Genomic DNA, 14,118 nt, shown 5'->3' on the forward strand with positions numbered 1-14,118 from the left:
TAAAAAGTCTCTAAGTCATTAATATATTCAAATGCCTAAATGAATAATTATGTTTTTCTTGTAATCATTCCTCCTGTTCATACTGACCATTAGAAGATCTCTTCATAATGTACTTACAATGGAAGTGATGGAGGACTAAATCCACAGTCCTCCTTCTGTGGAAACATGGATTTAAAAGTAGATCTGAAGTTAATATGAAGCTTCAGCGTCCAAATGAGTCAAATCTTCATCTTCTATGTTTCAACGTTACAGTGTTTTTAGTAGCAAAGTCTTTTTGTTACTATACTTCCACCACAGCTCAACAGGAAACACTAAGAGGGACTGTGATGGTAAACAGACTGTAAATGTGTCAGATATCACTTGATATGACTAACTCACACTGATGAAGCTCAATAGAAGATGATCATCTACTTTTAAATGACTGTGGATTTTGTCCTCCATCACTTCCATTGAAAGCACATTTGAAGATCTTTTAAAAGTAAGAACAGGAGGAATGATTACAGCACAGCTCAACAGGGAAACACATAGGGAGGCCTCTTAGATCCCTATTCATATAATATATGCAAACATACAAAGAAAAAAAAAAAAAGTCTTTGTATTTTTACAGATCTGAGATTAAACTCTGGTCAGTATGAACAGGAGGCATGGTTGAAGCAAGCTACATTTGTTTCCATGTACAACAGTGATTTAATGTTTTTAGGTTGATTTGAAAAACAGTGAACCCTTCAATCTGCTGCTAGAACCTTCCAGCAGATGTTGGAACCTGGCTGCAGAGATTCATTCCCATTCAGACAGGAACATTAGTGATGTGGTCTGGCTGGTGTTTGATAGAGTTCATCAAGTTCTTCCACAGAAAAGTAAGTGTTTATAGAGCTGTTTTGTCATGTTGGAAACAAGGACAAGCCATTACACCATTGCCTGAGTGTTTTGGCAATAAGATTTCCTTTTATTAGAACTGCAGGGCTTCAACTAAATATGAACCTCTGGCAGTGTTTCCTGTAAATTCACTCTATAAAGTAGGTGCTGTCTTGGCAGTGGCACGTGTTGAAGGGAAATGGGCCACACACTCTGCTCTAAAGATTATATAACCAACATTTCAACCACACTTTCTCAAGGCAAGTTGTATAATAGTCATTGGAGCTTAGTGTGCACTTGTCTTCACCCTCATGAAACATTTGTTGCCATGACCTCAATAGCAGCTGGATTCAGGCAGAAAAAAACCCCAAAACAATTCTGTATATAATACTTCTGCCTCTAGATTCACAAGCACATAGTACTGTTTAATATAAAGATAAACCTCAGTTCCAGATGTGTGACAGTGTTCATATGAAGTCAGGACACAGTTAAGATTAAAATTAGTTTATTCATGATGCTGAGGTTAGACATTTACTCAGTTCATTAATAATGTACAATAGTTAAAACATTTTATTACACTCAGCTGCACTTGTAGTGATTCAGGAGGCCATGTGTCCACAACTGTTCCAGTAAACAGCCAGAGAATGTTAGTTTAAAAATAATATTTAAAAAAAATGCCCTGAGGGAATGGGGTTAGAAAGGAAAAAACAAAACATTAAAACACAGTAGATTTAATTCAGCTGTGTGTGTGGAGTGCTGATGCTGGGTTTAACTGACACTGCTCTGTTACTGCACCCTGTTGTCCCAGATCTCCTGGGCCTTGCTGCTCTCCAGCTGCTGCAGGTGGAGGGCCAGAGGCAGCAGCAGGTCACTCAGGTGCTGGCTAGAGAAGGTGAAGGCGTTGTGGGCGGTGGGCTCCGCTGGCAGGGCCGTGAGAGGGGAGATGGGTGGAGGAGAAGACGATGTGGAGGGAGGAGGGGATGAGCTTAGGGAGTTTGGTGAGGTGAAGCTGAATGGTGAGGTGGGGGATGGTAGACCTGAGCTACCTGGGTGAGGGAAGAAGTGGTTTCCTTGGTTCTGGTCTGGGGTTTTGATCTTGCTGGGCAGGCCGTGCTGGAAGCGACAGCGCGTGCCATACAAGCAGAAACCAAACGCGCTGAAGGTGCGACACAGAGCTCCACGTGGCTTCCACTCCTTCGTCTGTGGTTGCAGAGGAGCGGAGGGAACAGGTGGGGTCTTCTCAACATCAGCCGACTCCTCACTGCTGCCAGCATCTCCACCCTCGACGTGTAGGAAGTTGCAGCGGTTGCCGAAGGGACAAACTCCATAAGAGCGGAAGGTTCGGCACGGGAAGTTCCTCCTGCGGCGCAGAGCGGGGCGCTGCTCGGTGGGGTTGTGTACAAACAGGCAGCGGCTGCCGTAGTAACAGTAGCCAGTGGTGTGGTAGCTACGACACAGCTCCGTCTTGTACTTGGGGTGGCGGAAGGGAACGTGGAGCTCGTGGAGGCCGTGGGCGAACTGACAGCGCTCTGCATACTTACAGAAACCGGTGGCTGAGTAGGTGGTGCAGAGCTCCGTCTTGTAGCGGGTGGAGCAGGGGACAAGGGCAGGAGAGGACTCTACGAGAGGGAGCAGAGCCTTGGCCAGGGAGAGGCCGCCTCCATCTGACTCCTCATTGGACAGCAGGTTGTCCACCAGCTCCTCATCTTGGTACTGAGGCAGAAACAAGTCATCACTTCCAGTCTGGAAGAGAAACAGGGAGACATGAAGCCCCCTCTAACTGCACCCTGGCAGAGTTACATCAATCAAAGCCACTTCCCATTAAAAAAAGACTGTAAAGTGAATTCAAACATTTTCTTCTAAACATTAAATAGGTCAAATGCCTTTCCAAAAAAAAAAAAAAAAAAAAAAAAGTGTAGAAAACATTTGATTTGGAGCTAGGCTTCACAAACAGCATTTCAAGATTCGTGTTCAGGATTTAGTGGGTGGGTCTGAAAATCATAAACCCACCCCTGCTGCTGTAGAGGTATAAATACATTCAGCACACACTACTACAGTCTACTGTTAGCCAGTTAGCTGAGTTAGCTGCAGAAAGCTCTCAGATGTAGTGTCCATGTTTCTGGTAGAGGTGACACTTGGTAGGGGGCAGGGTTTCAGCAAACTCAGCAGGCACTCCCACAGTGTTTGGGAGCAGAGAAAGGGGATGATTTTTACACAACTTTGAAGCCTAATTTCATATTTGGTGATTTTTTTAATCATTCAAATTTAGTAGGGTGTTAATACACTTTTCTGTGTTATTTCAGGACTCAGAACACATTTATTCTTTATGTAAACTTTAAATACTTCCTGCAGCATGTTAGCTTAGCATAGCATGAGTGCTGGAAGCTGCTAACTGACAGTCCAAACAGCAACTCAAAATTCAAACATGCAATTTTTTCAAATCCATACCAGTAGTAAAATGTCAACCTGCAGTTTTATGGTACTTTATGTGCTGACCATTTCTTGGCTGGCAGTAGTAATCTAAGTCTCTGTAGGTTAACTGAGAACAGCACTACTACAACTTAGAGCCAACTAGTCAAATGGTCAGCACATAACGCCCCTTTAAAAAAAAAACAGAAGTTTAGCTTTAGCTACACTTTAGCTTTGCAGGGACTAATAGAGCCAGACTAGCAGTTCCTCCTGTTTTTAGTCTCCATGTTAAGTGAATAGGCAGCTGGTAGTAGCTTTATATCTGCCAGACTAATGAGAATGGACCACTGATCCCTGCAACCTCTACCAAGATGAGTTCACATGAAATACTCAGTCTGAAGACAGGTTAGCAGGGGACGTTAAAAATAAATAAAAAAAGTGACCCAAACACTGAGCTGTTGGACACAGTTGGGCCACTCTGAACCTTATGATTGTCATTTCCTCATATAACCTTAGTTTCTTTGCTTTAAAGTTTCATGTTATCCCTTTGAGTGAATAACTATCTTTGGTAACTTCCATAAACATCCAAACTAGCCTCCCCATGCTTCTGTGAGGTTGTAAAACAATAGAGTTTATCTATAGACTTTGCTAAATGTTATTCTAGACTGGTGAGGAACCATATATGGTAACTTCATTGATCTTGATTTGCAACATAAAAATGAAATTTTGGGGGGGGGGGAAAAAAAGTCACAAAAGCTAAACATTCTTATGTCCATATCTTCCCAAAAACTACACAGGGTTGAAATTTGAGTTCAAGTATTTCAATGAGTGCTCTATAAAAAAAAAAAAAAAAAAGTTAAAGTGATTTAGACTCTTGTGAAACAGCTGCAGATTTTTGAAGGAGCACTTTCGCCATTACACAGATAATGACTTTTGACAATGGAACCAGTTAATAGAAGCATTTTAACAAACTAATCAATTAAGTGAACTATTATCCCAGACAGTACCAACAGGCTGCATGAGCATTACACACTGCCAGAAGCAACAACTAAACCCATGTAAATAAAAACAATCAGTGAATCAGTGAAAACAATATAAAACCTATTGGACTCACCTCAAACATGGCCGCAGACACACGGAGCCCAAACACTAGTTTCAAATTAAAAGCTAAGCAGAAAGTCTGCTTAGTGACAGTAAAACCAGAGTATATTAATAAGGTGTGTGAAGTGTAACTGTCCCTCTCTGTCAGTGACTCACACACAGCAGTTCACCTCCTCGTTTCTCTTTTAACCCGCAGCTCAGCTCGCGCCTCTCACTTCGCGCCTCCCACTTCAAACGAGCATCAGGTGTGTTGCGTCACGTGTTGGAGAAGCTTGGTGACGGACCAATCGCGTTAGGACTTCTGACACAGGTGACGTCACGGTCCATTAACGTGGAGATATTAGCATAAAGTGGACTCACTTTATAGCTTCTTCTTATTAATGCTCCTATTATATATCTTGTGCTTGTATACGTTTTCTTCTAGCTACACAGTGCATTAGCTCATATAGCCAGTGTTCCCTGAATGTGTTTCATTTCTGTTTTTCATGTCTTTTTTTTCTTTTTATTCTTCCGTCTGTTGACAAATGTAATTTTGTAGCGGCTAGCGGATGTTTAGCAATCAACATCCTATGTGAGAGTCTGTTTGAGGCCTCAGCTACTTACGATTTGGTGGAAATTAGCACCTCAGTTGGAAGTTGTTAAAACAAACTTTCTAATTAACAACCGTCTGGTAACAACACAGCTGACTACAAATAGATCAATATTTCCTTTAGGCTGGCTGAGCTTTGCTTAAGCTTTGTTTTAATTAGACCCAGAGCAGAAAACCTGCAACATTTACATCTCACTGACTACAATGAACACATGAGGAAATATCCATTCTTTAAAGTCCATTAAAAAGTTCTGTTCTGTCAGTAGTACTGCAGTATTATGAGTGATGTAGTATGCAGTATTACAGTAAAAGTACTGCAGTATTATGAGTGATGTAGTATGCAGTATTACAGTAAAAGTAGTGCAGTATTATGAGTGATGTAGTATGCAGTATTACAGTAAAAGTACTGCAGTATTATGAGTGATGTAGTATGCAGTATTACAGTAAAAGTACTGCAGTATTATGAGTGATGTAGTATGCAGTATTAGTGATGTAGTATGCAGTATTACAGTAAAAGTAGTGATGTATTATTATATATGACATCATTAGATTATTAATAGTGAAGCATCAGTGTTAGAGCAGCATGTTACTGTTGTAGCTGCTGGAGGTGGAGCTAGTTTATACTACTTTATATACAGTTAGCTAGTTTATACTACTTTATATACAGTTAGCTAGTTTACACTACTTTATATACAGTTAGCTAGTTTACACTACTTTATATACAGTTAGCTAGTTTACACTACTTTATATACAGTTAGCTAGTTTATACTACTGTATATAGCCTACAGTTAGCTAGTTTACACTACTTTATACACAGTTAGCTAGTTTATACTACTTTATATACAGTTAGCTAGTTTATACTACTTTATATACAGTTAGCTAGTTTACACTACTTTATATGCAGTTAGCTAGTTTATACTACTTTATATACAGTTAGCTAGTTTATACTACTTTATATACAGTTAGCTAGTTTACACTACTGTATATACAGTTAGCTAGTTTACACTACTTTATACACAGTTAGCTAGTTTATACTACTTTATATACAGTTAGCTAGTTTACACTACTTTATATACAGTTAGCTAGTTTAGTCCAGTGGTTCCCAACCTAGGGGTGGGGCCCCTCCAAGGGTCAGCAGATAAATGTGAGGGCTGCTGAGATGATTAATGGGAGAGAAAAGAAGAGTTCTGATAAACAAATGTGTTTCAGTTTTTGGACTTTTTGGACAAGTTTATAAGGAAAAATGACTATTTGGTGGAGCTGTTAACAACCCATAGACATCTGAAATGTGAGCAGACTACACACTGCTTTTTGTAAGACGTCAAAAGACGAAAAGGTTGGAAACCACCAAGTATGAAGTAGTATTATAGTAGAACTTCTAGTCTGGTGTTTTCCTCATTTCACTCATGATTCACACATATCTGCCTCTACAGTATCACATGGAAATATAAAGTACATCAACAGGAGTACTTAAGTACAGTACTTGAGTAAATGTGCTTAGTTGCTTTCCACTACTGGTTAAAGAAATATGTTCTAAATTGAATGAGAACCAAGTCATACTTTTCTTATGTAAACATCTTTATAGATCAATAAACAAACTGTGTGGCAGATAAGCACAAGTAAATTAAAGCTGCTATGGGTCTTTCATTTATTTAGACAGATTTCCTGTTAACCCCTTAGCCTCGCACAGCTAAAATAATTGAGCTTTGCTGACACTGATCAACTGTGAAAGACCTGATTCTAAAATAAACCCTGCTTGAATGACTAAAGTTAGTATAGTGTGTGTGGACACATCTGGATACTGTAATGCTTATAAACGCTGCTAAGTGACCAGCCTTTGTCAAGTTCTGTCACAAATTCTGGACTGGATTGAGATAAGTATCATTGGCTTTGTTAGCCTCATTGTCTTTCTGAAAGAGCCCCTTAAATATAAAATATCTACTCATATACGGCAACAGTGACAATATTCTTTCAACTAGTAACTTTATTCACTGTCCTGGCAGGCAGAGTCTAGACTTACATTTAAAAAACATACAAACAAAAAAAAACAAGTAAATGAACCTCCATACCTTCAGGAAAAATATACTCCATTCCTCTTTTTTGCTGATAGTCCCCTTAAGGTTGATAATCCCAGAGCCCAAAAATTAGAGAATGAGTCCATGTCTGACCACGAAGAAAAAAAAAATCTTTATTTCTTTTCTTATCAAGATACATTAAAGGATACAGAGACATTGGAATAAAAAACACTTGAGAAAAAAGTTTCAATTGTAGCATGTTTGTCTCTCCCATCATACAAAAATCAGCACCCTGTCCCTTTTGAATGTTACCCCTGGTTGAAATGACCAGCCCACCCACCCAATGAAGGAGAGCAATGCTTCACATGTACAGTAGCCTATTAGAGCCATCTCCACAATAATGGAGCAGAATTACACACTTTAGATGTAAAAAAAGTTTCCAATATGCCAGCTTTCCACTTTTCTTTACACAGATTAGTATTTGCTACAAACTTGACACTTCAATTTCTTTTTTTTCTTTTTTTTTTAGAAATATTACAAAGCCCACATTGGGACCAAACTTGCTTATAAAACCCTTGTAAACCCTCACTGCTGTAGAAGTCACAGGCTGAAGGATACAGAGGAATTATAATTATCCAATTAACAACTTTTAGTTCTCACCCTTTCATAACATTACAAACAGGGGGGGACTAAAATAAACAGAGTAAATGAAAGCACAAGTTGAAACAGGTGGATTCCTTTCACATTGTTGTCAAACCCAATCACAATCAAAAACAGGACTTCTGTTCTGAATCGTCAAACATTTATACGGAAGACAATTAAGGCCATGTAAAAAAAAAAAAAAAAAAATTCTGAAATTAAGCTTTTGAGAAAGAGTATGACTTTTATCTCAGTCTCTTCACAATTTTGGACATTAATTTCTGAACTCTATTTCTGGCTCCAATTGCCTTCCGTACATTAACATGCTGCTTCTTTATTAACAGACTTATATCAACTGACCAGTAACATAATGGTGTCACTTTCATTCAAACCGAAAAAACAAACAATACATTGTAAGAAACGCTGTGGCTTTAGTCTAACATTACCTCAGGGTTTAAAGCGTCCACACACAATGGATGTCACACTGTTTGCACATTATGGCTTCATTTTGGACTTCTGCAGACTCGAACATAGTACCTCAAAGCCAAATGTGTTCTCTCGTCATGGCGAGTCACACGCTAACTCGTGCAAATCCATGGGAACCACAATCATTTTAAATTTCTTCAACTCTCCTAAACCAGCAAACCTACAGACCTCTTTGAATCCAGACTGCCTGTTCAAACGTTTCAGGGTGAGGTCAATGGAGGAGGAACAGGGGCACTTCTTGTTAAAAGTACCGGCTAAAATTGGCTATAAAAGCATGGCCATCAAGTGACGGGTGACGAAATGCGGTTGGACTGCAACAGCGACCTTTCCCAAATTCTAAAAAAAATTACTTCTGTATCGTCTTCTGAATGTAAAGACGGTTCAAAGGGCACAAGTCACAAATCTGTTAAGCTAGCACAAAACTAAATTGAGCAGTGAAGTCAGTATGCAGTTCAGTCTGCTAATAATTTAACTGTAGAATTTGGATTAAGTAATGAGTTCCATTTTTCTATGTTTGGATAGATTCTAAATGTGAGAGAATATTTCCCAACAGTTTCAAATGAACCGAACATTGTTACTTCAATTTAAGCCTCTTGCATAGCTAAGTAGCTAAGCTAAATCTATTAATCAGTTACTAAATGCACAGCAACGTTAATCAAACAATAGAGATAAAGAACTACTCTTACAGTCAAATTTGGCTTTGAGGAAATGTGATGGTAATTTAAATTGATTAATTAGGAAGATAATTAGCAAATTGGTGATGAAGATTATGTTTAGTAGCAGCCCTAAAGCTAGTCTAACAGAAGGGTGGTTTTTGAGTTTGTATGAGTGATACATCGTGCCAAAAAATGAAGAAAGCAGCTTTGATGGTGGTGAAAGCAAACAGCTAATTTAAGACATGAAACACTTTGGCATTCTGTCCTCACTTGCTCTGACGTTTAACACTGCTCAATCTGTTTTGTGCTCGCTCACTATTTCTGACACTGAGGGACTTCCGTACGACAGAGGGTGTTAAGGGGAGCAGATGGGATGTAAAAATCTAGAGAAGGACTTGACGTGAGGATTTGTGGTTGGGCTCCTGACAGATGATGGGAACAGATTACAGAGTCAAATAAAAAAAGGTGGCAGATGAATCAAACGCTGTACGTTCACACCGACCGACGGCGGCTCAGTCAAAAGACCTTAATGATGAAGAGTAGGAGTAACATCTGGATTACATCACATCTTCAACCAACCAGAGTTGTCCCACAGTCTCTCTCATTTTCCCACCTCCCATTTTTCATCACATACTGCATGTCCCCCCCGCCCTCCCCTTCCATGATGCATATATTTACACAAAGATAGAGACGTGGAGGAAAAACAAAGTGTGCTTTGTCATCATTGTTTCAGGATGAGAAATATCTTGATTTTAAATTACACATTTAAAAACAGGCGGCATTAAAATTGGAGAGCAAAAAATAATTCAGGATTCTGGAATAAAATACTACAAAAAGCCCAAGGTGTGTGAGTGTCAGTGTGTTAATTAAAATGAAATGCACAGTCATCAAAGTGTGTGTGTGTGTGTGTGTGTGTGTGTGTGTGTGTGTGTGTGTGTGTGTTTGTGTTGGACACATCCACTTTTTGGGGAGTAACAGAGGACTAAAGAAAAATGACACTGAAAAGAGGGAAAATAAAAGACTACTGGTATGACGTACTGTGCTGCCTGGTAAGTGACGACCTGAGCACAGACCCCCCCCCCCCCCCTCTCCCCCATGTCCTGTTAAAAGACCCCGCTGTCCCCTCCCCCTTCAGTCCTCCAGGACGATGGGTTCACTGGTGCTGGAGGGGAGCAGGGACACGAGGGAACGAGGGGGAGGTGGCAGCTTGATCCGGACCGGGAGGTGAGGTTTCCTGGCTGCTCGACGCATCTCTGACTGGGTTAGATGTTTCCTCAGAGCCCTACAGACAGCAGCAGGGGGGGGGGGCACACACAAAACTATCCATTAAAAAGTGATAGAAATCAAGCAGCAGGGATGTGATGAAGTGAGATTAGAAGGTGACATGAAGTAGATTTCTTTAAACAATGCTTCATTAAATAAACAGTTAACCTGCTGTTGTTACTTCAGCTTTCACCAGATCAGGACGGATCTGCTCTGGAGAGAAAGTTTAACAAACTCTGAATCTAACTCTCAACACTGAGTTGATTAGATGGGAAACTCAAGTTTTCAAATTCCAGAACAGCTGATCAGTAAGTCAGTTGAATCAACTCTGCATATGCTAAGCATGTCCTCGAAAATACGGTTCACCATGGCAACAGATAAATAAATGCAGAGCCTCCATTCCCATACAGTGGAGCTACACATGAATATTGTGTTAATGCATGTGTATGCAAACTGTACACATTTATCTTTAATAAACACAACAGTGACAGAAGTGAACACTATTAAAGGGCAGGTTCACTTTTTTTCCAGGTGTCCATATGAACAGTAAAGAGGTTTTCCTCTCTGTAATCATTCCTCCTGTTTATTTAAAAGATCTTCAAATGTGCTTTCAAGTGATGGAGGACAAAATCCACTCCACTCATTTAAAAGTAGATGATCATCTTCTATTGAGCTTCATCAGTGTGAGTTAGTCATATCAAGTGATATCTGACACATTTACAGTCTTTTTACCATCAAATTCCCTCTTAGTGTTTCCTGTTGAGCTGTGGTGGAAGTATAGTAACAAAAGACTTTGCTACTAAAAACACTGAAATGTTGAAACATAGAAGATGAAGATTTGACTCATTTGGACGCTGAAGCTTCATATTAACTTCAGATCTACTTTTAAATCCATGTTTCCACAGAAGGAGGACTGTGGATTTAGTCCTCCATCACTTCCATTGTAAGTACATTATGAAGAGATCTTCTAATGGTCAGTATGAACAGGAGGAATCATTACAGCAAGAAAAACAGGTTTCAGTGTCATTTGGGCTCCTGACTGATATTTTAAGACACGCTTGAAAAATGGTGGACTCATCCTTTAAGTTTTGTTTAGTGCAAATGTGTTAAATGCCTGTACAGTAAATCTGAAGCTACCGTCAGCAGCTGGTTAGCCACACAGATGTGGTGTCACCAGTGAACACATTCAGAGTGTGTGTGTACACAGACTAACAGGCAGCTGGAGGACAGAACACAGTCTGTGGAGGTGTAGCTGCTGCTGCTGCTGCTCACTGCACTGACACTGTTAAATGTACCTGGTATCCTTTGTGGCCACAAACACCACGGGGTTAGGAGCCTCCCCCTGGCTGACCTTCTGCCGCTTGATGACAGACTGGGAGGTGGTCCTCATACCTGAAGTGTACGGCCTCCCATTGGCTGGGTAGGGCACCCCTGTAGCCTGTGAACCAATGAAAGACATGCATGTGGTTAAGCAGCTGAAGGGAGCAGTGCATTACGGTCTGGTGGACAGAGTTTGTGTTTTTGTGTGTGTGTGTGTGTGTGTGTGTTTGTGTGTGTGTAATACTGACGCTGTCGAAGCCTCTCTTCCCCAGCAGGCTCTGGGCCCCACGAGGCTGGCTGGCCTGGTTCCTGTTGATGGGTGTCGGGGGTCCTCTGGACGCCTTCAGTTTCAGAGGAGCAGATATGGCTGCAGAGAAGACACACAGCAGCACTCGTCATCATCCAATCACACTTAAGAGACAGACAGTGCATTAACACATAGAGCAGTGTGTGACAGTTCTCACCTAAATCCTTCACTATGGTGGCCAGAGACTGTCGAGGTATCACCTTGGTCTTTACTTGAGTTTTTGTAGCTTTGGGCAGCCGGATCATACCTGAACACACAGAGAGTCACACACGTCAAGCAACTAATCAATGGATTCCCCACCCATACTGGAGTGTTGGGGTCGATGACGATACTCATACTAAAGAGTAAAAAAAATCACCCAACACTTTTGTATATAAAGTATATTTACATAAACATACATTGTTTTCCAATTATATCTTGAAACACTTATGAAGGCATGATATTTCACCATTTGACAATAAGCTTGAAACAGTAAACTACACTGTGAATTTAATCATGATAAATAACTAACTAACTAAATAACTAAGATAATATAAGAAAAAAACATGTACGTATATATTAAAGTTGAATTAAGAAAAAGGATCAAATAGACAATAAATGTGTTTTTTAAATTAATATGGGCACATATTGGATAAAATAAACACTGATACCAATATATCTGTGATAGGTCAATATCAGCTGACTGATGTATCGGTCGAATCCTAATGGATTCCATACAGTAATCCATCTGTCAAATAAATGACTGATACTGGCCTTTTATTTAAAGACAGGTCATGAAAAAACACATCTTTTCATGCATGATAGTACAAAGCAGGATTTGTGATAGGTCTAATGATTATTTTCATTATTATTCTGTCCAATATCTTCTCAATTATTTGTTTGATCTATGAAATGTGATCACAATGTTCTGGAAACCCAAGGTGGCCAATGTCTCAATTCAGCACATTTACTTTATTATCATGGAGGCACAAATCCTCACATGTAAGAAGTAAGAAAATGATTAAACAAACCACAAGAGAGCCCTGAACCTTGATTTGTCAGCATTTTTTACATGTGTACATACACTCTGCCTTGACAGCGTTGGCGTTGATGGAGGCGTAGGGCCGTCTGGCGGCGCGGCGAGGCTGCAGGATGTCCTCACACACCCGCCGGGCCACGCGGGTCAGCTTGGTGGTCTGCAGGATGAACGTCTGGCGGTTCTTGGCCAGCAGCTTGGCTCGCCCCTCGTTGCGAGTGAACGGTGACAGGCCCTGGACCTCCTGGCGGGTCATGTGACCGCGGGGCCCTGACTCCTGGTCGGAGGGGGAGAGCGTAGCTATGGTAAACAGCTCATGGTAGGTTTCTATGCTGCTTTACAATGATATGAACAAAGTGAGAGGACACGTACAGAGCCGGCTCGAGCGGCGCCCTCTAGCTGTGTGGGGGTCTTCAGGCCTCCGTATTTCTTCCAGTAGATCCAGCAGGAGGCGCACAGTCTGCACTGCATGTTGGGAGGGCCCCAGGCGTACCACTGAGGGGACTGGGCCGCTGAGTGGGTGACAACAATCAAGAGTTAGGAGGGAGTATCTCAACAGCTGGATAGACAGATGACACTCAGTGATGTCATATATGTAGGATCACATCTGTCTGAGTTGCAGTGGTTTAGAGTCTAGAATGGCTCAAATTCATGTTCATTTAAATGTTTTAAATTATAGTATGAATGTTTGGAGCCACCTAATTGAATCTGTCTGCCTGCTGATTCCGTTTAATATCTGAACACTGCACTGAAGAGTTGCACCATATTGTGTTGACTGCTGTAGTGTATATAAGACTATCAGCTTATATATGGATACCAGGATATTTCCTACATAATAATGGTATTGGCCCCAAAAATCCAGTATGGGGTGAGCCTTAGTTTTTTCACTCATTTTATATTAGTACTCTGTATACCAGAGTATACTTTTAATACCTTTTTAAAACCTCTGAGTAAAAAAATTATACTGTTGCTGCTGCAAAAGAATACGACAAATTAGACTACATAACTTTATGTATTTATTGTGTGTTAAGCTTTAGTCATAATAAACATTTCTTGTATTAAAACTGCTTAGCAAACAGTGATGGAGGAAGTACTTAGATCCTTTACTAGTGTACAAATACTGATGTCACTGCAGTAATAGTATGCATTACCACATGTGACTGTTGAACTCATAATATATTATAAGATAAGATATTCCTTTATTAGTCCTACAATGGGGAGATTTGCATTGTCACAGCAGCAAGTGGACAGTAATAGAATATGATAGAATAGAATATTATGAGACATATAATAATGTAAAAGCAGGATTTTACTTTTGTAGTGGATTGAAATTGAGCTCATTTATAAAGGACTGTAACTAATGATTAGTTTCATTAAAAAGGACACACACACACTACCATGTTAAATATAATACACATACACACTACTGGAGCTATATGATTCCAGGAGCTGTGCGGTGTGTG

At 40.3% G+C, this 14,118-nt stretch overlaps 2 protein-coding genes across 5 annotated transcripts in view; both read right to left on the reverse strand.

Moving 5' to 3' along the window:
• Nucleotides 1-1,641: 1,641 nt before the first annotated feature.
• On the reverse strand, nucleotides 1,642-4,387 carry cth1 (cysteine three histidine 1). Its single transcript, XM_053343915.1, has 2 exons — nucleotides 4,379-4,387; nucleotides 1,642-2,631 (listed from the first exon to the last, which is right to left on the reverse strand). The coding sequence occupies exons 1-2, from the start codon at nucleotides 4,385-4,387 to the stop codon at nucleotides 1,642-1,644; spliced, it is 999 nt and encodes a 332-aa protein (XP_053199890.1).
• A 5,037-nt stretch (nucleotides 4,388-9,424) lies between these two features.
• The window catches only part of mta2 (metastasis associated 1 family, member 2), a 31,396-nt gene continuing 26,702 nt past the window's right edge, over nucleotides 9,425-14,118 (reverse strand). For 2 of the 4 annotated variants that reach the window (XM_053343862.1, XM_053343864.1), the window contains exons 13-18: nucleotides 13,028-13,167; nucleotides 12,704-12,932; nucleotides 11,798-11,887; nucleotides 11,582-11,700; nucleotides 11,309-11,451; nucleotides 9,425-10,032 (exon numbers count right to left, since the gene is read on the reverse strand). In XM_053343862.1, coding sequence (XP_053199837.1) covers nucleotides 9,882-10,032; nucleotides 11,309-11,451; nucleotides 11,582-11,700; nucleotides 11,798-11,887; nucleotides 12,704-12,932; nucleotides 13,028-13,167 — 872 coding nt within the window. In that variant the 3' untranslated portion in view covers nucleotides 9,425-9,881. The remainder of the gene's footprint in view (nucleotides 10,033-11,308; nucleotides 11,452-11,581; nucleotides 11,701-11,797; nucleotides 11,888-12,703; nucleotides 12,933-13,027; nucleotides 13,168-14,118) is intronic. The other 2 variants (XM_053343863.1, XM_053343865.1) reach the window with 2 other exon arrangements.

Source organism: Scomber japonicus, chromosome 22, assembly GCF_027409825.1.
Source record: "Scomber japonicus isolate fScoJap1 chromosome 22, fScoJap1.pri, whole genome shotgun sequence".
NCBI classification, from domain to species: Eukaryota; Metazoa; Chordata; class Actinopteri; order Scombriformes; family Scombridae; genus Scomber; species Scomber japonicus.